Source organism: Lytechinus pictus, chromosome 8 (assembly GCF_037042905.1).
Source record: "Lytechinus pictus isolate F3 Inbred chromosome 8, Lp3.0, whole genome shotgun sequence".
Classification (NCBI taxonomy): Eukaryota; Metazoa; Echinodermata; class Echinoidea; order Temnopleuroida; family Toxopneustidae; genus Lytechinus; species Lytechinus pictus.
In genome coordinates, this window is record NC_087252.1 from 1,595,197 (window position 1) to 1,616,011 (window position 20,815).

The 20,815-nt window shown below is 37.2% G+C and overlaps 1 protein-coding gene across 3 annotated transcripts; it reads left to right on the top strand.

Moving 5' to 3' along the window:
* The first annotated feature begins 3,777 nt into the window (after nucleotides 1-3,777).
* Nucleotides 3,778-20,235, top strand: LOC129267330 (low-density lipoprotein receptor-related protein 4-like). Of its 3 annotated transcripts, none has more exons than XM_064103338.1 (9): nucleotides 3,778-4,051; nucleotides 9,208-9,274; nucleotides 9,902-10,126; nucleotides 11,109-11,219; nucleotides 14,662-14,775; nucleotides 15,868-16,107; nucleotides 16,930-17,098; nucleotides 17,616-17,743; nucleotides 18,382-20,235. In XM_064103338.1, exons 2-9 carry the CDS (start codon nucleotides 9,253-9,255, stop codon nucleotides 18,690-18,692), a joined length of 1,320 nt encoding a protein of 439 aa, XP_063959408.1. In that variant the 5' UTR covers nucleotides 3,778-4,051; nucleotides 9,208-9,252; the 3' UTR covers nucleotides 18,693-20,235. The 3 variants fall into 3 exon arrangements, with proteins under 3 accessions (XP_063959408.1, XP_063959405.1, XP_063959406.1); XM_064103335.1 differs by lacking the exon at nucleotides 3,778-4,051 and adding an exon at nucleotides 8,068-8,262; XM_064103336.1 differs by lacking the exon at nucleotides 3,778-4,051 and adding an exon at nucleotides 8,150-8,754.
* The last annotated feature ends 580 nt before the right edge of the window (nucleotides 20,236-20,815 follow it).

Here is a 20,815-nt window from a genome sequence, read left to right on the forward strand (position 1 = left end):
TCCAACTATTACAACATTTTATTTCTGTCTATTGATTAATTATTGTCATGGTCGTTCCCCGTCAGTGTCATTGAGGGGGGTGTGTCATCAATTGTGTTCGGGATACCTAAACCAATAGAAACTGACAATGGCTCTCATGTCTGGGAGTAACCCCCGTTATGATTGGTCGCATTCATTTGGCGTTCCCGCTGCCTTGGTTACCGAGTCGTTTGTTCTCAATGAGGATCTCCCCCATTTTTAAGCTATTGTGAAAAAGTAACTTTAAAGAAATAATGGTTCTTGACAAGTTTTACTTGGATGGTAACATCAAGAGATATGCTGTGTATATGAACATAATACACACAGATTTCTGTGTTTATGAACATAAAACACACACAGATTTCTGTGTTTATGAACATAAAACACACACAGATTTCTGTGTTTATGAACATAAAACACACACAGATTTCTGTGTTTATGAACATTATGCACACAGATTTCTGTGCTTATGAACATAATACACACAGATTTCTGTGTTTATGAACATTATACACACAGATTTCTGTTTGAATAAAATATTCAGGCCATTCTGATTATAAAGCATTTCTGAGATAAAGCAATAGCAAATAACATAAGAAATTTGATTCACACACATTTGGTGGGACATCAAAATCCATGCAGATAGCACATAATGAGATGTGATTGGATTATCTTCAGCGCGTGGTCACAACCAACCCCAGACTAAAAACAGATATTATGTTATTACCAATAACAAACCATCGGTCCATTGGTCTTACAAAAAGAGTTATGATTGATCCAATCAGTCGTAACCCTATTGAAATCCGTCAATGTCATAATTTTTTTCTACTGGAAATTCGCAAAATGTCCATAGTAAACAAAGTAGAACACAGCAAACTGTCAAGAAATCAATGAATTCATGGATATACATGTACATTCACATCTAGAAAAACATGCATTTTATATGTTGACTTTGCTGGCTTTCCATAGTTGGGATTGATCGCATCAATCGCGACTATTTGTAAGACGGGGCCCCAGCAATCAAGTGAAAATTTACAATTGATTGCCAGACTTATGATTGATTTTGGGACCCAATACTAACTTACAACCCCCCCCCCCCTAGATATTCTTTTTTTCTGCACTAGAGTACTTCTGATGAAGCCTTGGTGTGTAATAAGAGATATGCTACTGCTGAAGCCTGTCATGCAGAATTTAGTTTTAATATGAAGGTATAAAGGCTGAAAGATCCTACAAAATTAATTGATTGAATATCGTTTTCCCCGTGGGATCATAAGATACTGCCAAATGAGAATAAAAGATCTATTTTTATCATAATTTTCACCAATTGTTGATGAGTGATGGGATAGGAGAACTTCAAAAGAATGCTGTATGATTTTTTTTCAAGATATAACAAGTGGATCATTTTGAAACTTATAGTGTTCATTCATTTTATTTTCTATAACTAGATCTCACATTTGTGTTAACTGATTGCATAGTTTGATTTTTCATATAGTCGTGAGGATGTACATTTATTACCAATTTTGCCTACTCTATCAAAAAGCTTTATATATTTTTGTAGATTTCACGTATTATGTTTTGTGACCTTAATATACTCCTTTCGGCTTTTCACTTGAAATAGCGTAAAAGACGAAAATCACTATAATACTTAACGTTATATGACTCAGATCTAGCTCTAGAATTGAGTGAATACTTGAATACTAGTGAATGAAAAATCTTATCAGAAGGGAGATATGTTACAAAATGCTAAGAAATGTGATATAACAAACATTTATTCTCTATGAATTACCAAGTAATGGATTTTTTTCTAAATCTATAATTCAGTTGAAACCCCTCATTTTCCTTGCTTACAGTGACATGTAATCATTACCCAGGTAACAAGCCAACGTTGGCTCCACGTTGGAAACTTGAAAGTCGTTGGACGTTGGAAAAACTTGATGGATTAACGTTGAATCGACGTTGGAAACTAGTTTGATGGAAAGATGATGGACAATCAACAATGACACGACGTTGGCAACGTTGGAAACTTGTTAGTTGGAGAGTTGTTGGACAGTCGACAATGTCACAACGTTGGAAACACGTTTGATTGGATAGTTGTTGAACAGCCAGCAAAGGCACAACGTTGGCAACGTTGGAAACTAGTTCGCTGGAAAGTTGTTGAACAACCGACAATGGCACAACGTCGACAAAGTTGGAAACTAGTTTGTTGGAGATTTGTTGGACGGTCGACAATGGCACAACGTTGGAGACTAGTAAGTTGGAGAGTTGTTGGACAGTCGACAATGTCTCAACGTTGGAGACACGTTTGATTGGATAGTTGTTGACAGCCAGCAAAGGCACAACGTTGTCAACGTTGGAAACTAGTTCGCTGGAAAGTTGTTGAACAATCAACAATGACACGACGTTGGCAACGTTGGAAACTTGTTAGTTGGAGAGTTGTTGGACAGTCGACAATTGCACAACGATGGAAACTAGTAGGTTGGAGATTAGTTGGATAGTCGACGATGACACAAGGTTGGCAACGTTGGAAACTAGTTCGATGGAAAGTTGTTGAACAACCAACTATGGCACAACGTTGTCAAAGCTAGAAACTAGTTCGATGGAGATTTGTTGGATAGTCGACGATGGCACAACGTTGGAAACTGGTAGATTGGAGATTAGTTAGATAGTATACAATGACACAACGTTGATAAAGCTGGAAACTAGTTAGATGGGAGGTTGTTGAACAACTGACACTGGCACAACGTTGGAAACTGGTAGATTGGAGATCAGTAGGATAGTCGACGATGACACAACGTTGGCAACGTTGGAAAGTTGTTGAACAACAGACAATGGCACAACATTGGAAACTAGTGTGTTGGAGATTTGCTGGACAGCCAACAACGTCACAACGTTGGAAACGCGTGTTTGATTGGATAGGTGTTGAACAGCCAACAAAGGCACAGCGTTGACTACGTCGGAAACTAGTTCGATGGAGAGTTGCTGAACAACCGACAAAGGAACAACGTTGGAAACTGTTTTCTTGGAGATTTGTTGGACAGTCGACAATGGCACAACGTTGACAAAGGAGTGGAAACTAGTTTGACGGAGAGTTGTTGAACAACGGACAATGGCACAACGTGGACAGCGTAATTGGAATAGTTTATTGGAGAGTTGTTGACAGTTAACATTGACACAATGTTGGAAACTATAGTTTGTTGGATATTTGTTTGACAGTCATCATAATATCCCGGCATAATATACAGTGTTGAGAACGTTAGAAACTGGTTCATTGGAGAATTGATAATGATATACAGACGACTACTCGCATAATTATTAATGGGGCCAAGGGGGGGGGGGTCGATCAAGTAAGTTTGCTTGTCTATCCATGTCACCCTTGGTATCCCCCAGCAATAAGGGGAAAAGAAATCGAGAGAGAAGGAAAATAATGGGAAGGGAAAGAGGAACTAAAACTAAGTCTAAGGAGAAAACAAAAATAAAGATGGGGTAGAATAGAGAGGCTGCATGTACCGGGGGATGCAAATGTGTCGATTAATATAGAAAATAAAGGAGAAAAACAAGAAAAAAAATGTAGTTCAAGACCAGAATTTCCAGAAACGCCCTCGTCCTTTGCAGCTGGCTCGGCCTTTCACAGTAAGTACGAGATAATTCATAGGCCTACCGTCACATAACTAGAAGAAATTGAAGAAGGAAATACAAGCATCAAATGTGCCTATTTAAAAATACCATACTATTCTGATGCGCAGAATTAGTCTCGACGTCGGACTCCTTCTGTCATGTCTGTGTAGTCTGCTTCCTTCAATTTTGAACTTGAAGAATCTGGTAGAATTTGGACTGGATAGTGGATATAGACAATTGAATTCCAGAATATCTAGTGATCTGGAACAGTACTTATAAGCTGCATATTTAGGACCTACAATCTACAGTGGAATTTTCTTTGCACTTGCAGATAATCGGTAACTGCAACCATTGATCCCCTCCGAAAGATCCCGGAGTCAGCTTCTGTGCGCGTACAGTCCGACGCTACTATATTCGTGTAAGTAGTAGTAAAGTAGTACTTAACACCAGTCACTGCACAGTATAACATACTAACTAACCTCGTAATTAGCTTGTGTGAGTGACTAATATAATACTAACCTCGCAATACGTGTGAGTGGGAACGAGTATGCGATACCAAGGGCAAGGCAACAGTCATTGGGTGATTTCAATAATTTCAAGTACAGCTAGTGTTGAAATCTGCTGTTGGAGTTGTGACAACACCGTACTTGAATCAGGCTGGTGTTGAGATTGACCTTGGAAAATATGGTGTATTTCCGGCAGTTTGTGTTGAAGGCTGGTGTTGATTGTCATCTGCTGAACCCAACACTGCACTGTGGCTGCATGGTGTTGATGATCTACAAGCAATTTCCCCATTCAGCAACACCGGCCCCCAGGGATTGGGAGAATCGTGATTTAAAGTTCAGTGTTGGTGTTGATGAACTGTAGCTCACGAACAGGGGGCGAACACGACGAACCATCTCCGTAAAATTATCTTTTACATTTAAGATGAGAGCAAATCATTAGAGTTTTAATACATTTCAATGAAAAATAATATTACGCTTGGTGTTGGAGCTCAGTTCAGCAGCCCTTTCACGCTCTCAACACCGTACACCGTACTTGAAATCACCCAATGACTTGCTACCTGGCATTCCTGCCTTATTTATTATACGCTGCCTTGAATTGACCTGGTCGGTCCTGCCTGGCCTAGCCTGGACCGAGTGTTTTCCAACTGCAGTCAAACCTGTAGTTGCTATGTGAGGCATGCTACACTTGACGCTGAAATATCATTTAATAGTTATGGCACGAGCGAGACTGGGCCATGGCCATGCATATTGAGATATCAGTTGACTTCTATCTTAATAAAAAAGAGGCACTCTTTAGTTACAGTAGGCAGTAGTTACGTTACTCTGAGTGAGGCCAAGTTACGCGACCTTCCTTTTAGATTTTGTAAATACTGAGAGACTGCAATTACACATGTGAGTTTTTGTGATAAATAAATATCACACGTAATTTTCTTGATTCCTCTTAATTATGTGAAGAGACTTGTAACAGAAAGAATGAAAAGAAATAAATAGCTGTAATAATAGTTGTAATGTTTTTTGATAGAATCATGAACAGGTTACAGATGATGATGGCACAGTGTTGAAAACTGTTTGATGGAGATGGTGCATCGTTGGATTTGTTTAAAATTAGACCAACAAAGAATCAACGTTACAATATACTAATAGCGAATAGGCATGAGTGCGATGGTGCGAGATTTCGCATGAGGTGAAAGAAAGATGCTCTATTCAACGAGGCGTGAGCCGAGTTGAATAGAGCGTTTCTTTCTTTCACCGAATGCGAAATCTCGCACCATTGCACGAATAAGAATATTCGCTATATGTGTTGTACAACGCCTCGAAATTTAGCGAAAATATGAAAAAACAAAGAGTTTATCCCTATAGTAATCTATGAAAAGGGAGCAAAAATACCGAAAGCAGAAAGCAAAATCCCACAAGCGCACATGACCTTGGGCAGCCTTGCGCATTTAGCCAGCTGGCTTATACGCGTATTGTTCATTTTTACCGAGCGCAATGAATTAAATCGTATTGTGACGTCACCTCCTAAAGTCGTGCAACGGTACACTTTGGACGGTACATTTTGGATGGTACGTCTTTTGTGCAACGGTACGAATGTTTGACATTCAGCCTCCCATTTGCTCGCGTACAACAAGCTAAGTAGGCGTTGTACAACAACATTTAACCGATATTAGACAAACATTGAATCAACGTTTACGCTAACATTGGACTAAAGTTGAATCAACTTTCCATCAACATTGGACCAACATTATACCAACGTTGGATCAACGTCACCCAACGTTGGACCAACATTGGACCAACGCTGCCAAACCTGCCTCATCTGGACAATGATTATGCACTCATGAATATTCATTACATCAGTAAATGACCAAAATTTTAGGTAATATTGCTATAATAATTAGAGTATTTATGTTTATTCAATATTTCCACCATGAAAAGTTTCAGAAAAGTATGTGGCTCCATTACCATATCATTTATAATCAAAACATATTATTCTAAGTGAAATTCAAGGTTAAGTGTGGAAAATGATATTAACTGTATTCTGCCAAGTATAGCAAAGTTGCTCTATATATAGGAGTCAATGACAGGGTACAGTGGATAGGTGTAGGATGATAGGAATAGGATATAGGATTAGGATGTAGGATTTTAGGATAGGATAAGACATGATGATAAAGATTAGAGTGAAGAGTTGTAATGGTGGACTTCACCTTGAAACCAATTAATGTTTTGTTAATTACTGCCATACGTTGGAATAACGTTGGAGCAATGTTGGAGCAACGTTGTGACAACGTTGTAACAATGTTGGAGCAATGTTGCCAGACAACGTTGGAGCATTGTTGCTGGACAGCGTTGAACCAACGTTGTAAACATAGTTGGACTGACGATGTATGCAAGTGCACGTCCATCGCTGCTTCAACGTTGCCCATCAACGTTGCAGCAATGCTGTTATTGATGACTCAGCCGACATTATACCAACGTTGGAGCATTGATGGTGGACAACGTTGAACTGACGTTGGAAATGTTGTTGGTCTGACGATGTATGGACGTGCACTTCTATCGATGATGCAACGTTGCTTACCAACGTTGTAGCAATGTTGTATTTGACTATTTAGCCAACATTGGATCAACGTTGCCAGACAACATTGAAACATTGTTGCTGGACAACGTTGAACTGACGTTGGAAATGTTGTTGGTCTGACGATGTATGCGCGTGCACTTCTATCGATGATGCAACGTTGGCCTGCCAACGTTGAGGCAACGTTGGGAAAAAATTTCCCAACGTTGATCCAACGTTGGTCCAACGCTGTATTGTTACCTGGGTATATTCTATGATTATCTCTCATGGAAATCATCACTGGAAACATGAGAAGTATATACCACATTTCAGCTCTTATTTCATTCAACACATTGTCAGAGCACAGGCTCTTGCAGAAATACATATGATGTTTCAAATTCTGCAATCATCGTATAAGAAACCTCAGAATTACATGCACATTTCTATTTCTTACACAGTTTCCAACATTGTGTTTTGATATTTTTAAAGATTTCTATTGCATTCAGCACAGGTCCCCATATTACATTTTTTAGCAGAATAGAGTCATCATGTATATTGGTTCAGAATCTGTGAGAATGGTCTTTCGTATTACTGCTATTATTGAAGCTAAAGAAAATATGTATATTTGATTGTTATGTTGGTAGTAAGTTTCATACTATTACTGTTCAGAAATGATTATTTTAGTGGTATATTGCGGTATAGATTCTCTATTCCATTCGCTACTCAATTAAAATGAAGGGATTTATCTTTTCTATATTATCATACAAGACAGATGAAATAAATACACAGGTTATTGCTCGTAATCTTAACTGAGGTTAACTTGCGTTTGATTTGTTTGTGTTATACTTTGAGTGAATGCTAGTTCAGTGATTGAATGCGTAGTGCTTGTGATACAAGGTTGTGTTCGGGTGTGCACCGTGTGTGGTATTCGTGGTGGATGAGCAAATCTAATTTTAATTTCAATTTCACGAATTTGCATAAACTATAACTTTCATTACATAAAGAGAGAGAGGGGGGGGGGGGAGAGAAAATGACCCAAGGCTATGATCTCATTTTGCATTTTTGCCCAACCACCAGAAAGAAGACGAAGAAGAAAGAAACGCAACATCCTTCTCCACAAAGGATAATGGCTTCATTGACCCTCATCAAAATGACAGGGTTTTGTGATCATTCTCTTTCCAACTATTACAACATTTTATTTCTATCTATATAATTGATTGTGTATTGTCATGGTCGTTCCCCGCCAGTGTCTTTGAGGGGGGTGTGTTATCAATTGGGTTCGGAAAATCTAAACCAATAGAAACTGACATTGGTTCTCGTGTCTGGGAGTAACCCCCGTTATGATTGGTCGCATTCATTTGGCGTTCATGCTGCCTTGGTTACCGAGTCGTTTGTTCTCAATGAGGATGATCGATTACGCTATCTCTATTAACATAAACTAATAATTTAACTATGCGTCGATGCGAGAAAGGAGAAATATTTAGACAGAAACATCGGCAAAAAATTATTGGTAGAATTACTTTATTGAATGCACTGAGCACTGCTTATCAAGTGGAAGATCGAGCTAAAGCCGGGGTAATAATATTTGCTCTTTGTTTCCTCCGGCAAAAAGGGGCTACGTAAATCCAGCTATCTTTATCATCATCGTCGTCATCATCGTCATCATCATCATCATCATCATCATCATAATCATCATCAACATCATCATCATCATCACCACCACCACCACCACCACCATCACCATCACCATCATCATAATCTCATCATCATCATCAATCTTGAAACTTGTTTTAACAGGCTAATGTAAATGTGGAACTTTGAATGTCGAACTAAAAATCGCTTCACTCGCAGCGAAATCAGAAAAGAGAAACATAGTAGGAACTCTTGCTTCACTGTAGATGAATATATCTGATGAATTTGAATTTTCCGTCAACGCAATGAAGCAGATGATATTATCGGCCTTACTTTCTTCAAGACCTTCTGTATTTAATCTGAAATCGCATTGTTTTTGAAAAACCGCGAATAATCGATAATTTACTAGTTTAGTCATTTACACACATAAAAATGGTAAGTTCAGATATTTATACATTGCCCGTTATGCTGTATATTTTTTTTTCTTTCAGACGTGCCTCTTTTTACTTTTGTTACACTGTCAAATGTTGGCCCATATTTACCTAAATGCCAGATATTGCGCAAGAAGATACTATAATACAATGAATGATAAAGAGTTGATTGATTGTAATTTCTAAATCTCTATGTGTCGCCCTATCTCTGTTTACTGATAAGTTGTGAGTTTAAGTCAAGTTATAACTTCACATCGGGCATCTTTAGATATTCAGTTTCATAAAGAATGTCATAAATTATAATAACGTTTTTTTACACATTTTACATACCCCCCCCCCTTTTTTTAAATAAGACTTATAAGACTCTTTATTTCTTAGAGTTAAAGGCCTCCAGTTTTGTATGTTTTTCTGGTTTGACCCTCTGGTTAAAAGGGGTTGTTATCAATTTTCTTTTCAGGAAATTCACGAATCTGCACGCAGCGTACTTCTATTGGCGTGCGTCATGGTATCTCTATCCCTGACAGGTAAGATATAAGCAGTTATTTGAAATATATATATATATATTCCAACGAAACTAAGGATGTTACAATCATCACCACCACCACCATCATCATCATCATCATCACCATCATCATCATCATCATCATCATCATCACCATCATCATCATCATCATCATCACCACCACCACCACCACCACCGCCACCATCACCATCATCATCATCATCGTCGTCATCATCATCATCATCACCACCACCACCGCCACCACCACCATCATCATCACCACCACCACCACCATTCTCATTCACTGGCCTACAGATTGGGAGGGAGCGTGGGGTCATGACACCCCCCCCCCCCAAAAAAAAAAGGAGAGAGAAAAAAGATTCCTGGAAATTAGGTTAAAAAAAGTTCGATTTTTGCTCACTCGCTTAGCTTCCTTGCAGAATTTGAAGAAAAAAAATACCCCAAACGCCATGTCTGCCCCCTAAAAATTACTGGCTCATTACGCCATAGTATCTGTTCTCCTTAATCACGGGACCAACATTGTCATTAGCATGGGGTATCTTTGGAGAAAATAACTTCTCTTTGTTTCTATTATGTCTTATTATCACTACTCTATTCTGATTCTTTTTTTTTTCTCTCGCTCAAATAGCTGGGATGTCGGATTCCGAAGTCAAGACCAGACCAAGGAGGGATTTATCGTCATCACCATCGAACTCATCGACGGAGATGACCCTCCCACAGTATATATCATGCCAATCTATAACTGGTCCAGGGGGAACAACGATAAGACTCCAACCCAAACTCAGCCCCACACCGCCTGGTAACATGCCTGCTATGTATAACGTTGATCGTCATATCATATGCCGTCTACCAGGTTAGTTGATATTCTCTTAGCCCCCCCCCCCCTCGTCTCCGATTTTTCCTCACACTGTCTCCTCGTTTATTTTCCTAGTCTCACACAATATCATGTCTCTCAAATAAGGGTTGTTTTACAGTTACGGTAACTTGTCTCATTTAACTAAAATTTTTAAAAAGTTGTATTGTTTTTCGTAGGTGCGGGGGCCTATGGGTGTGTGTATGTGCGTGTAGAAACCAAATTAAATGATATACCTTTGTAGTTGTGCGGCAACTTTTTAGGGGTGCAAAATTTTAATTACAAGTATACCCGAGAGGACATTTCGGACAAAAATGGATTTGACAACATTTCTCGTGTACTTTGAGAAATAGGCGGATTAATCCATTAAGGTCTACATAATTTTTTTTCATGAGTGAAAATGCCGATTTTGGGGAGGATATTTTTAAGGCTTCATTTTACCAGCTGGATATAAGGGACAGAAAGAATCATACCTAAAAAAATAGAGAATATTTTACCCTGCAAAAACACCTTATTAGAAAATAGTTGCAGCAATAAATATTCAATACATTAAATTAGCTGTAAATACAATATTTTGAATAAACAAAATTTGAATAAGCATAATTTCATATGATAAAATACAAAATAATAATTGGGAGATTAATTTGCTCATTGAATATTCATAAAGACATGTATAGAATCCTGTTTCAATGAGAAAAATACAAATCACAAATAACTTGTCATTCCTTGTCTGATTTGATGAAATTATATAAAATATAGAAATATATAAAATTATATATATTATTTATATTTGTATTAATATAATCTGTATCATATAAACACGCACACAAATGATTTCTGTAATTTTATTGTCTGGTCGAATAGTGAAGCTCCGTCACTTCCAAAATTTAAGGACTTCCAATTCACCTGCGTTTTGTCTTTATTGGAAAGTAGGCTAAACTTATTCTGATTTAAGTTGATGGTACTCATTTCTCAATTGCAGACTGCTACGAGGATCCATGTTGGAACCTGGTAAATGGAGCATGTGAAGAAACAATAGACGGGCAAAGATGTGTATGTTTACCAGGCTACATTGGAATTAACTGCGAAACTGGTAAATGTTACTTTCTTTCTTTTCAAACGGGTAAATTTCACTAACAGCCTGTTAGAATACATGAAGGCCCGTGCTAAAGAGAGAGAGAGAGAGAGAGGGGGGGGGGGGGGTGTGAGGAAAGACTGGATATGTATAAATGGAGATAATATTGAAATTGAAAACAGACAAAAAACATTTGCATTAGTGCCCTGTAGTTGGCAGGGTTTATAGGAAATCGGCAGAATTTGGTTACGGATTGAATGTGGTCTTGGTGGAGCAAATCAAATTGGCAAAAATCTGCTATTTTATTCAGAAATACCTAGTCACTTCTTCTTAAAGGGAAAGACCGGTAAATGAATGGAATAAAAAGAGATCAATTAAACAAGCTCACACTGAAGGTCTATTAAAATTTGTGAATGAATTATGAAATACAGTATATGCAACTTTCAAAATATTATTTTTTTTTTGCTTAAAAAACAACAATTATCTGCATAATCCTGGTACGTAAATGAAAGAACGGATGACGTCATCCTCTTACTATTTTCTTTGCACTGTATGATATGAAATAGGAAATATTTTTCTCTTCTCATGACAATGTGAAACAAGGCTTACTTTCTTTCCTTTCATATGAGATACCATTGTAACCTATCGCTGTTTGATGAAGAGTATCCTTATCGTCAAGTATACAAATATTGAAATCATGTATATTTTATACGACAAAATACGAAAAAGAAATAGGCAAAAAACACCATCTATTTGCTAATTTGCACATGTTGTTGATTAATAAGCTACAGTTAACCCTGTCTATTAAGGTAATAAGATATCTGTAAAGCGCTTAGACACGTCTTTCCGATGCATTAAGCACTATGTAAAAGCGGATTATTAATGTCACTTAGGGAAAACAGAACAGGTTGCCACTGCCAAGTTCTAAAACATGTATTCCTTTGAAATGGGAGAAAGTTGTGATGGCCACTAAAGACAGGTTTACACTAAAGACAGATGACCACTAAGGTAGGTTGGAATGTATTTTGTGAAAAGTGAGATTTTATAATTCGTAAATTTCTTATCTTATTTCCGATACGATAATTTTTTTTCCTTTTGTTCAATTAAAATTGTCACTTGGATGGACTCAATGAATATTAGCATAATCATGCGAAACGAACAGTGGTCTACTTATTCTGTCTCTCTCCTTTTAGTCACAGACTGATGCACCCAAACCAGATGAGGTAATTAGTATTTTGTAAGAATTAATTCTGTAAAAACGCGTGTCCGCTGTAAATAGGCTTGCCAATTAAAGTAAAGCATGGTAATTACATTAAAAAAATAAAAGAGAGAACAAATGATATTGTAAGCACGGAGAGAAGATAAAGGATGTACGCGATATATACAGGGAAAATATAATCATCATGATTCGATTATAATAATTAGGCCTGTCATCTTTATTCAAAATTATCATCGAGTTATTTATCATCAGTTCATCACTATCGTAGAGGAGCGTTGTGGCCCAGTGGATTAGTCTTCTGACTTTGAAACAGAGGGTCGTGGGTTCAAATCCAAGCCATCGCGCAGTTTTCTTCAGCAAGAAATTAATCCACATTGTGCTGCACTCAACCCAGGTGAGGTGAATGGGTACCTGGCAGGAATTTATTCCATGAAATGCCGAGCGCGTGAAAGCTGCTTGAGCTACAGCCGGGGTAATAATATCCAAGTCCTTTGGAAGCGCATAGAGACGTTATTCATAATGTGGTATGCGCTATACAAGAACTGACTATTGTTATTATTATTATTATTATCATTATTATCTATATTATTATTATTGTATTATCATAATGATCAATATATTTTGCTTGTCACTATTATAATTTTTGCAATGATAATGAGAGCAAAAGCTTTGGTGACCAGACGTGCTATGCTTTTTGTATCGATAGGCAAACCAATTTCATTAGTGATATCCATGCACGCAAGGTAAAATGGGACCAAAAAGTCAATAGATTGTTAACCGTGGCATTAATTATTCAAATTTTAATTTACGCAGTTGGAAGCCAGTTTGAGCACACAACTTTATCAAGTTTACCGTAGGATCGCCATTTCATGGATTTACTAATCTCTTTTCTTCTCCCAATAACTTCTACAATAATAATAACAATACTTATATAAAAAATGGATACAACTATCAGGGAGCGTGGAACGAATTATAAAGTTAGGAGGCAGGAGGTTGAACGTTAGTAAAATCGCATTTTCATGGATTTTCTAATCTCTTTTTTTCTCCCAATTAGCTTCTACAATAATAATAACAATACTTATAAAAACCGGCTACCACTAGCAGGGGCGTGGAACGAATTTTAAAGTTTTGAGGCAGGAGGTTGAACGTAAAATAAAATCCCTATTTAGTGGTTATTTTACACATTTGTACTTGGTCACTGGAGAAGGGGGAGGGGAGAAGAAGAGGCATATCAGTCCCCCTCCATTGAGATAGGGAAAGGTCTGGCTTCTTGCAAAAACCCCATTCGCTTAATGAAAGTGTTCTGAATTCGCAGCACTGGCGGATTCAAGGGGGGAGGCACATCCGGCTCGTGCTTAAGAGCCATAAACAAAATTTTTAATGTAAATATGCCATTTTTACCCAAGTGTGTCCCCCTTTTAAAAGCGAGGACCTTTTTTTCTGCTTGTCATTTTTGCGGACGAAATGACCTTAGATTTAGATAAAAACCCTTCTTTTTTTGGCCTTCCAAATTTTCATCGGGAACATGTGCCCCCCTTTTGGAAAATCCTGGATTCGCCTCTGATTTGCAGCACGATGCTGTGACTAAGACTTTTAATGAGAAATTTAATCAACAACTGTACGCTGGTGAATTTCAATAATTAGAGTTCCACTGAGGGTCTGTGCGTACAGACTGAATCGGTGATGACATTATGGAGCCCATTCCCGAGTCCCCGTATATTTGAACACTCATTGCTTGAATTCATACACCCCCACACACGGGCTCATTAAAATAAAGTAAAGAGCAAAAAATCAGAATTGCGTGCGCGGTCGAAAAAAAAAACTTGACCAAATATAAACCGACCAAGAAACCTTGATTATTTATCATATTATGTTAACACGTTGCATGCCTTGTTGACCAAGGGATTTTTTTTGACATTTTCTTATCAAATAAAAAAAAAAGGTTTGTGCCTATATTAATGTGTGTGTTTTGGGTGGATGAGGGTGCAGATGTGTGAGAGAGGGAGAACAAGTGTAAGAACTGAGTGGTGTCTATATGTGCACAGCTTCTTTCAAGAATTTTGTTAGTAAGACGTGGCTGCTTGTTGGGTGGGGTGGGGGTGTGGGGTGCGTGTGTGCGCGTGTTAGTGCGAGCGCGTAAGTGTTAGAGATGGGGAGAGGGGGTGTGAGGAATTAGGGGTGTCTATACATAGTGCATAGATTCCATCTTCTAGGATTCCAAACATTATATTTCCTATTCAGATATCAACGAGTGTGAAAGCAACCCTTGTCAAAATGGAGGCACTTGTATGGACCTTGTTAATGAATACAGATGTCAGTGTCCCACAGGCTACATAGGATCCCGGTGCGAACTTGGTAAGGTTTCTGAAAACTTAAGTGAATCAACTTCTATCAAACAATTGGTCTGGTTTAATATAAAAAAATAAGCAGGCCCTATTTGCAAACGCTGTCAAACCATTATATACGGTAGTTATGAGTGGGCGAATGAGGCGCTTTTGTCATGTTTGTGTATACCAAATTCTTATCAACCATCCTTTTGGTATTAGATTGATTTCAAACCCTTTTCAAATATATTTGCGTAGTATAGATCACAGCATGAAATATACAAATGTATATAATTAATGGTCTGTTTGAATGAGATATTTTAGGTATTTATACATGTAAAAGTTTTTCTGATGATTAATTACAACAGTTACCATGACAACAACCCATAATAGACATGATTACACATAACGATACAAAGATAGTCACTTGGAAAGAGTAGCTCGTGAAACTGGAATTTTATTCACAACCAAGCACCTTTACATTAGCTGTTACACATTGCTCTCACAAAGATATGTACTGTACGAATAAGTATGATTTCAAAAGTGACACACAAGAAAATAAATACCTAAACATTCTTTCGTTTCAAGGTTTTGAATCAAAGCCATAATAGCATTTTTTCTGTTTATATTGTAAATACTTTTTCCATATCAAAGGAGGGGGGGGGAGGCTGACCATGCAAAAAATCACAATCGGATAGTAATTTTTACGTTTTTGTTCACCATTCTGGAAATAATGCAGGGGCTAAAGTCCCAGGCTCCCCTAAATAGTATTTCGTTCACGCTTTGGCTGTTACCTATTTTCCCATATTCCCAATTTTCAATTTAGATGTAGCCTACAAGTAACATATTTGATGATTCAACCTTTCATAGCTTTAATATTTACTTAACTAATTAGTGACATGTATATAAGCCGGAGTTATAACATTATCATATTAAGCAGGTCCCGCTGGTAGAACAGTTTTCGGAATGGAAGTGGCTACCCTGGGTAAAATATGACGTTAGTATATCTGATTATACATTATACTGTATACAATTATTACTATTATCATTATTATCATTATTATTATTATTATAGTAATAGTAATTATCCCCTTTAAAATAATCTCTACCTTAAATTTTACAGAGTCATCCATTTGCTTTCTTCTCAAGTGGAATAGTATTTTCGCGGGTAGTTTGGAACCGAGCAAATCTCTTCTAGATACCACTTTCACTGAACTCCCTATAAATGGTATGGGGAATCCTCATTCCATAGCTTACGACCATGAGGACAGAATGGTGTACTGGACGGATAGAGACAATGAGACAATTTCTAGGGCCACAATTAACGGAACTATTAGTCAGGAAATCCTTGTAAATTTGACAGGTACACCTCGATTCAATCGTGTTTAGTGTTATACAGTCTAAATCTAAAAAAACAAATATATTATATATGAATGTCAATTTTTATTCCGTCAGTTTTATTAGTGGTTTTCCCTTTCTTTGCTTCTTCTTCAGCTACTACTACTACTACTACTACTTTTACTTATTACTTCTCATTCCATTTCCTCCTCATTTTCTTTTATTTGTTTCTGTTTTTCGAGTCCTTAAATGCTCATCTTGTTCTTCTGCCTGTTGTTGTTGTTGTTGCTCTTGTTGTTGTTGATGTTGTTGTTGTTCTTCTTCTGACTTTCCTTTCCTCCTTCGCTTTCCACTTCTTGATCACTATCTACTTATTATTATTTCTTTTGTTATTTATGTGTTCTTCTTCTTCTTTTCTTCTTCTTCTTCTAAGTATTTCTTCCTCTTCTTTTAGCAATGACCTACTTTACAATAGATTGGAAAGATATTACTCACCCAGGTTTCAGTTGGATGGATTGAACCCATGGAAGAACTGTTGCATTTTGTGAATACTGCAGATATACTGCAGTTATATTCTATATGTCTTTTAGATTTTTTAATAAGTATGTTTGAATTTTTCATATGGAAATAACTGCAAATAAAAGCAACCATACAAAAAAGACGCCATCCCTGTCATCTCGGCAGACTGTCAGGATTTCATTGCATTATCCTTGTCGATCGCTGTTTGATCGTTACGAGTGACGTTTTATCTGCGTTTTAAGGTCGTATTCTTTGGTGAAGTTCTTGGGATAAATCACTCAAATGTCATTTTGTTGTTATTCGAGAGGTCTACGTTTTTTCTCCATAGGCCTCGGGGACGGTGAGCTTACGCTGGAGTTTCAGGACAGGAAAATTTACTGGGTTAGGAATATGAGGAATCAGCGCATTGAACGAGCAAACTTTGACGGAAGCGATCACGAACTATTGACCACTGATGTGAATCAGCCCCGTGGGATAGCTGTAGATGGAGTGAACAGGTAAGCTATGATGTCCTCGAAAAGAGGCTTTGCTAGATACTTAGGACGGTATCTCACTGGGTTCCATGACATTTGCTCCGGCGACAATTACTCCGCTATAAATTCCACACACTAATCGAATGGCCAACTTCAACCCTGGATTTAATACTACACAAAATCATGATGGCCAGCAAGCCTTGAAATTCATGATATCGTTAAATATAAACAAATTAAAAGTATGTCAATATTGTTACTATTCTAATTGAAAAGTGGGAATATTTTGATCCATACACCTTTTTAGCGTTGAAAAGTTGTTAATTACTACTAGTAGGTTTATGTTAGCATATGGAAGCGTGTAAAAAGTTCCGAAATATTTATTTTCTTAACATTTTTTTTGTTCATACAACCAAGGCTAGATGACTGATTTGTTACAGATGATTAGTACTTCAATATAGGAATGTTGAAAAAGAATTTGATAATCCTTGAGGCGTTATCTTTTTCTGTGACGTATGCTGTAAACTATTTTACATTTTTAAAGGAAATTATTTTGGATGGAACAGTGGGGTGTGAGATCATCTGATCTCAACGGAAAGAATCGAGTCAATATAGCGATGTCAGAAACTTCGTCAGCAAGCTGTGTCTTCTACTATCAGGGAGAATTCGGAGGTAAAATGCTTTACGTTTTTATAAGCCACTTTTCAATTTATTGTTTCATAAACGACAAAAGAAATACTTCATCGTTGGAAATGATAAATAAATGAATGAATAAGTAATTGAAATAATTGTTTCAATACATATTATGATTAAACAAATTACAGATGAAAATAAAAATATGGGACAGACCTAGCTTGTTATGGTAAGCCAATTTATAATAAGTTGCAGCACTACTACTTTTACTATACTATTACTACTACTACTACTACTTCTACTACTAATAATTATAATAATAATATTAGCTACATCTTATTGAGCGCACACACAGTCCAGAGGCGCTCATGGCGCTAGCGCAGCAACAATATCAATATTTATGAATTCTCATGAATTAATCAACTGTTAATCAAAGTTGTTTTCAATCTTGGTGGACAATTTTTGTATAGTAATAATTTCATATAATAAAAAAAAAGTGAAGATATGACACTATCAGTTTCCTCATTGAATATTCATGAAGACATTTATTGAACTGTTTAACCAAAATAATGCAAGGCTTTGAAATGTAATTTTGATGACTTTTTCAGTGGTTTGTTAGCAGGTTTGCATTATAACCTCGGGGCCTCTTATATCCTTTTATTCTTCCTATTTCCCAGACTCTCAGGTAATTTTCACTGACTTAAAAAAGGTTAAGTCTGTTAAACCCGATGGAACCAACCAGACGGTATTGTTCAACTATGCTGCTTCTACTGCCGTAAGGCACGTCACCGTTTACAACGCGACCGTCTATTTCATTACTAATTATTATTTTCATGATCCCCTTGGCCTCGGGGAGGTCCCCCTGTCGAACTTGTCAGCAGTTAGGGTCATAGAAACATTCAAAGAAAGTCCTAAAGACAGTAGTGGTTCCATCTTGAACGAGCCTACAAAGAATATAAGGGACATATACGTCTATAACATCACTTAAACATTATCATCGCAACGACCACATGTGTTTACAATAGGTTTGCCCCAAAAATGAGGGCGTCAACAGGGGGGGGGGGCACTGATCTGAATACTACAGTGTAGTAGTGTACAGATCTGGGGACACTTTTATTGACAAGTGGATACCAGGCGCAACCAAAGGAAACGCGTAAAAAAGATATATTTTTCAAAATTGGGTACGTATATAAGTACACAACGTAATAAGGGTGTCAAAACTAAAGCCGACGTCAGTAATCGCGTCCGTAACATTACAATTAGAATATCGCTGTAATTGTTTCGGGGTCAATCAGGGAATAATTGTCAAGGGAACAGTATTTTTTTTCTCCAAATCTTGTTAAGGATTGGGTTTCACACGCCAATACTTGTTAAGGGGTGCATTTTCAGAATATTGAAAATACGTGTTTACGTTGAGGGTGCTTTTCGAGACCCCATGGTCGCGCATGGTATTCACTCGTCAATGGAAGTGCCCCGCGGGATTTACGGTTAAATTTGCGTGGGTATAAATAAGACTAAAATGCTTTATAAAGGATGTACTCTTTGCCCCGACACTACGCGTTAAGGGGCCTACTTGAGCGAGGTGTGGGAGGTGGGGCGGTTATAAACCCAATATAAGTAAAGGTAAAAATGACGTTCGTGATCACGTCTGTGACATACATCAGTTAGAATATCGCTGTACTTGTTTAGGGGGTCAATCAGGGAATACTTGTCAAGGGAACAGTATCTTTTTCCAAATCTTTTTAAGGATAGGGTTTCACACGCCAATACTTGTTAAGGGGTGCATTTTCAGAATATGGAAAATACTTGTTTAGGGTGCTTTCCGAAATCACATGGACGCGCCTGGTATCCATCCGTCAATGGAAGTGCCCCCCAAGCGTCAACACTTAGCAGTACCCAGTTAGTGGCCCTGGGGCCCTTTGCAGAAAGAGTTGCGATCAAACACTCAAAAAAATCTTGCGCAACTTGATTTTCAGCCAAAGAGGAACCCGTATTCGGGACTTGCGCTTGATATTTTGACTTGGGTTTAAACGTAACTCTTTCTGCAACAGGCCCCAGAACCATTAATAAAGATTGCATATTTTTCATGTATTTTGAAATTATGTCTACCTCATGTAATTACGTTGTGTGTTTATTTCAAATGCAAGGAAAGCTTTATATTCTATAAGTAGGTTCATGATGTTCGTTCGACACAAATCAACTGGGGTTATTAATTCTAACGCTCCTTTTTATTGTGTTTATGTTGAAACGATGCATTTTTAGCACCTGGTGTGTGATTATCTCAGATAGTGTTGAATAATACACTTTCCCCGAGTCACTGGTGTTATCCAAACATACCCTATATGGGTACTCTTCGTCATGTTCATCTGACGTCTGAAAGTGTACTATGTTAATTACTGTATATTTTGTAGGCCTCTAATTCTCAAGTGTAATCGTTTTGTTGCCCTCCTTTCTTGTAATGATATGTCTATATGTAATGTACAATTAGTAATGTTTTAATGATTTGTGTGAATAAACTGAATTCGAACTTGAATCTGTATTCTGATTGCCATTTATATATTTAAACCTGTGTTAACTTAGACATACTTTTATGAAGTGCCAGTTGTCAACTTATTCACCAATAATTTTTTTTCTAATCATTTTTGCAAAATCTTGTAAAAATAAGTTTAGTCATGAAATGGGAAGAATAAGAAAATCCAAATAAAATATGAATTTTAATTAATTGATTGATACATTATAATTGTCACAGAATTGACATGGAAGATATTTTATGATGCCCAACATTCCAAAGAAGTGTGGTTTAAAATTCTTGTTTAGACGAAGGTTAAACCTAGGTTTATGTTCAGAATTGTGTTGTGTTTTAACCCCGCTGCATGTTAATAGCTGGTGGTGTGTAATTATCTCAGAACTTTGAATGGTGTTAATTTGAACACATTAACATTTAATATGCAAGAACGAAAGCCGTTGGGGGAGGGGGTAGAAAGGGGGTACAAGGTGGTGGAATATCATTTCTTTTTGTTTATAAAAAGGCAAATCAAGCGATTTTTTTTTTCAATTTTTCATATATCGAACAATCATGGAATAATGGTCACCCATTTCCCAATTAGCCAT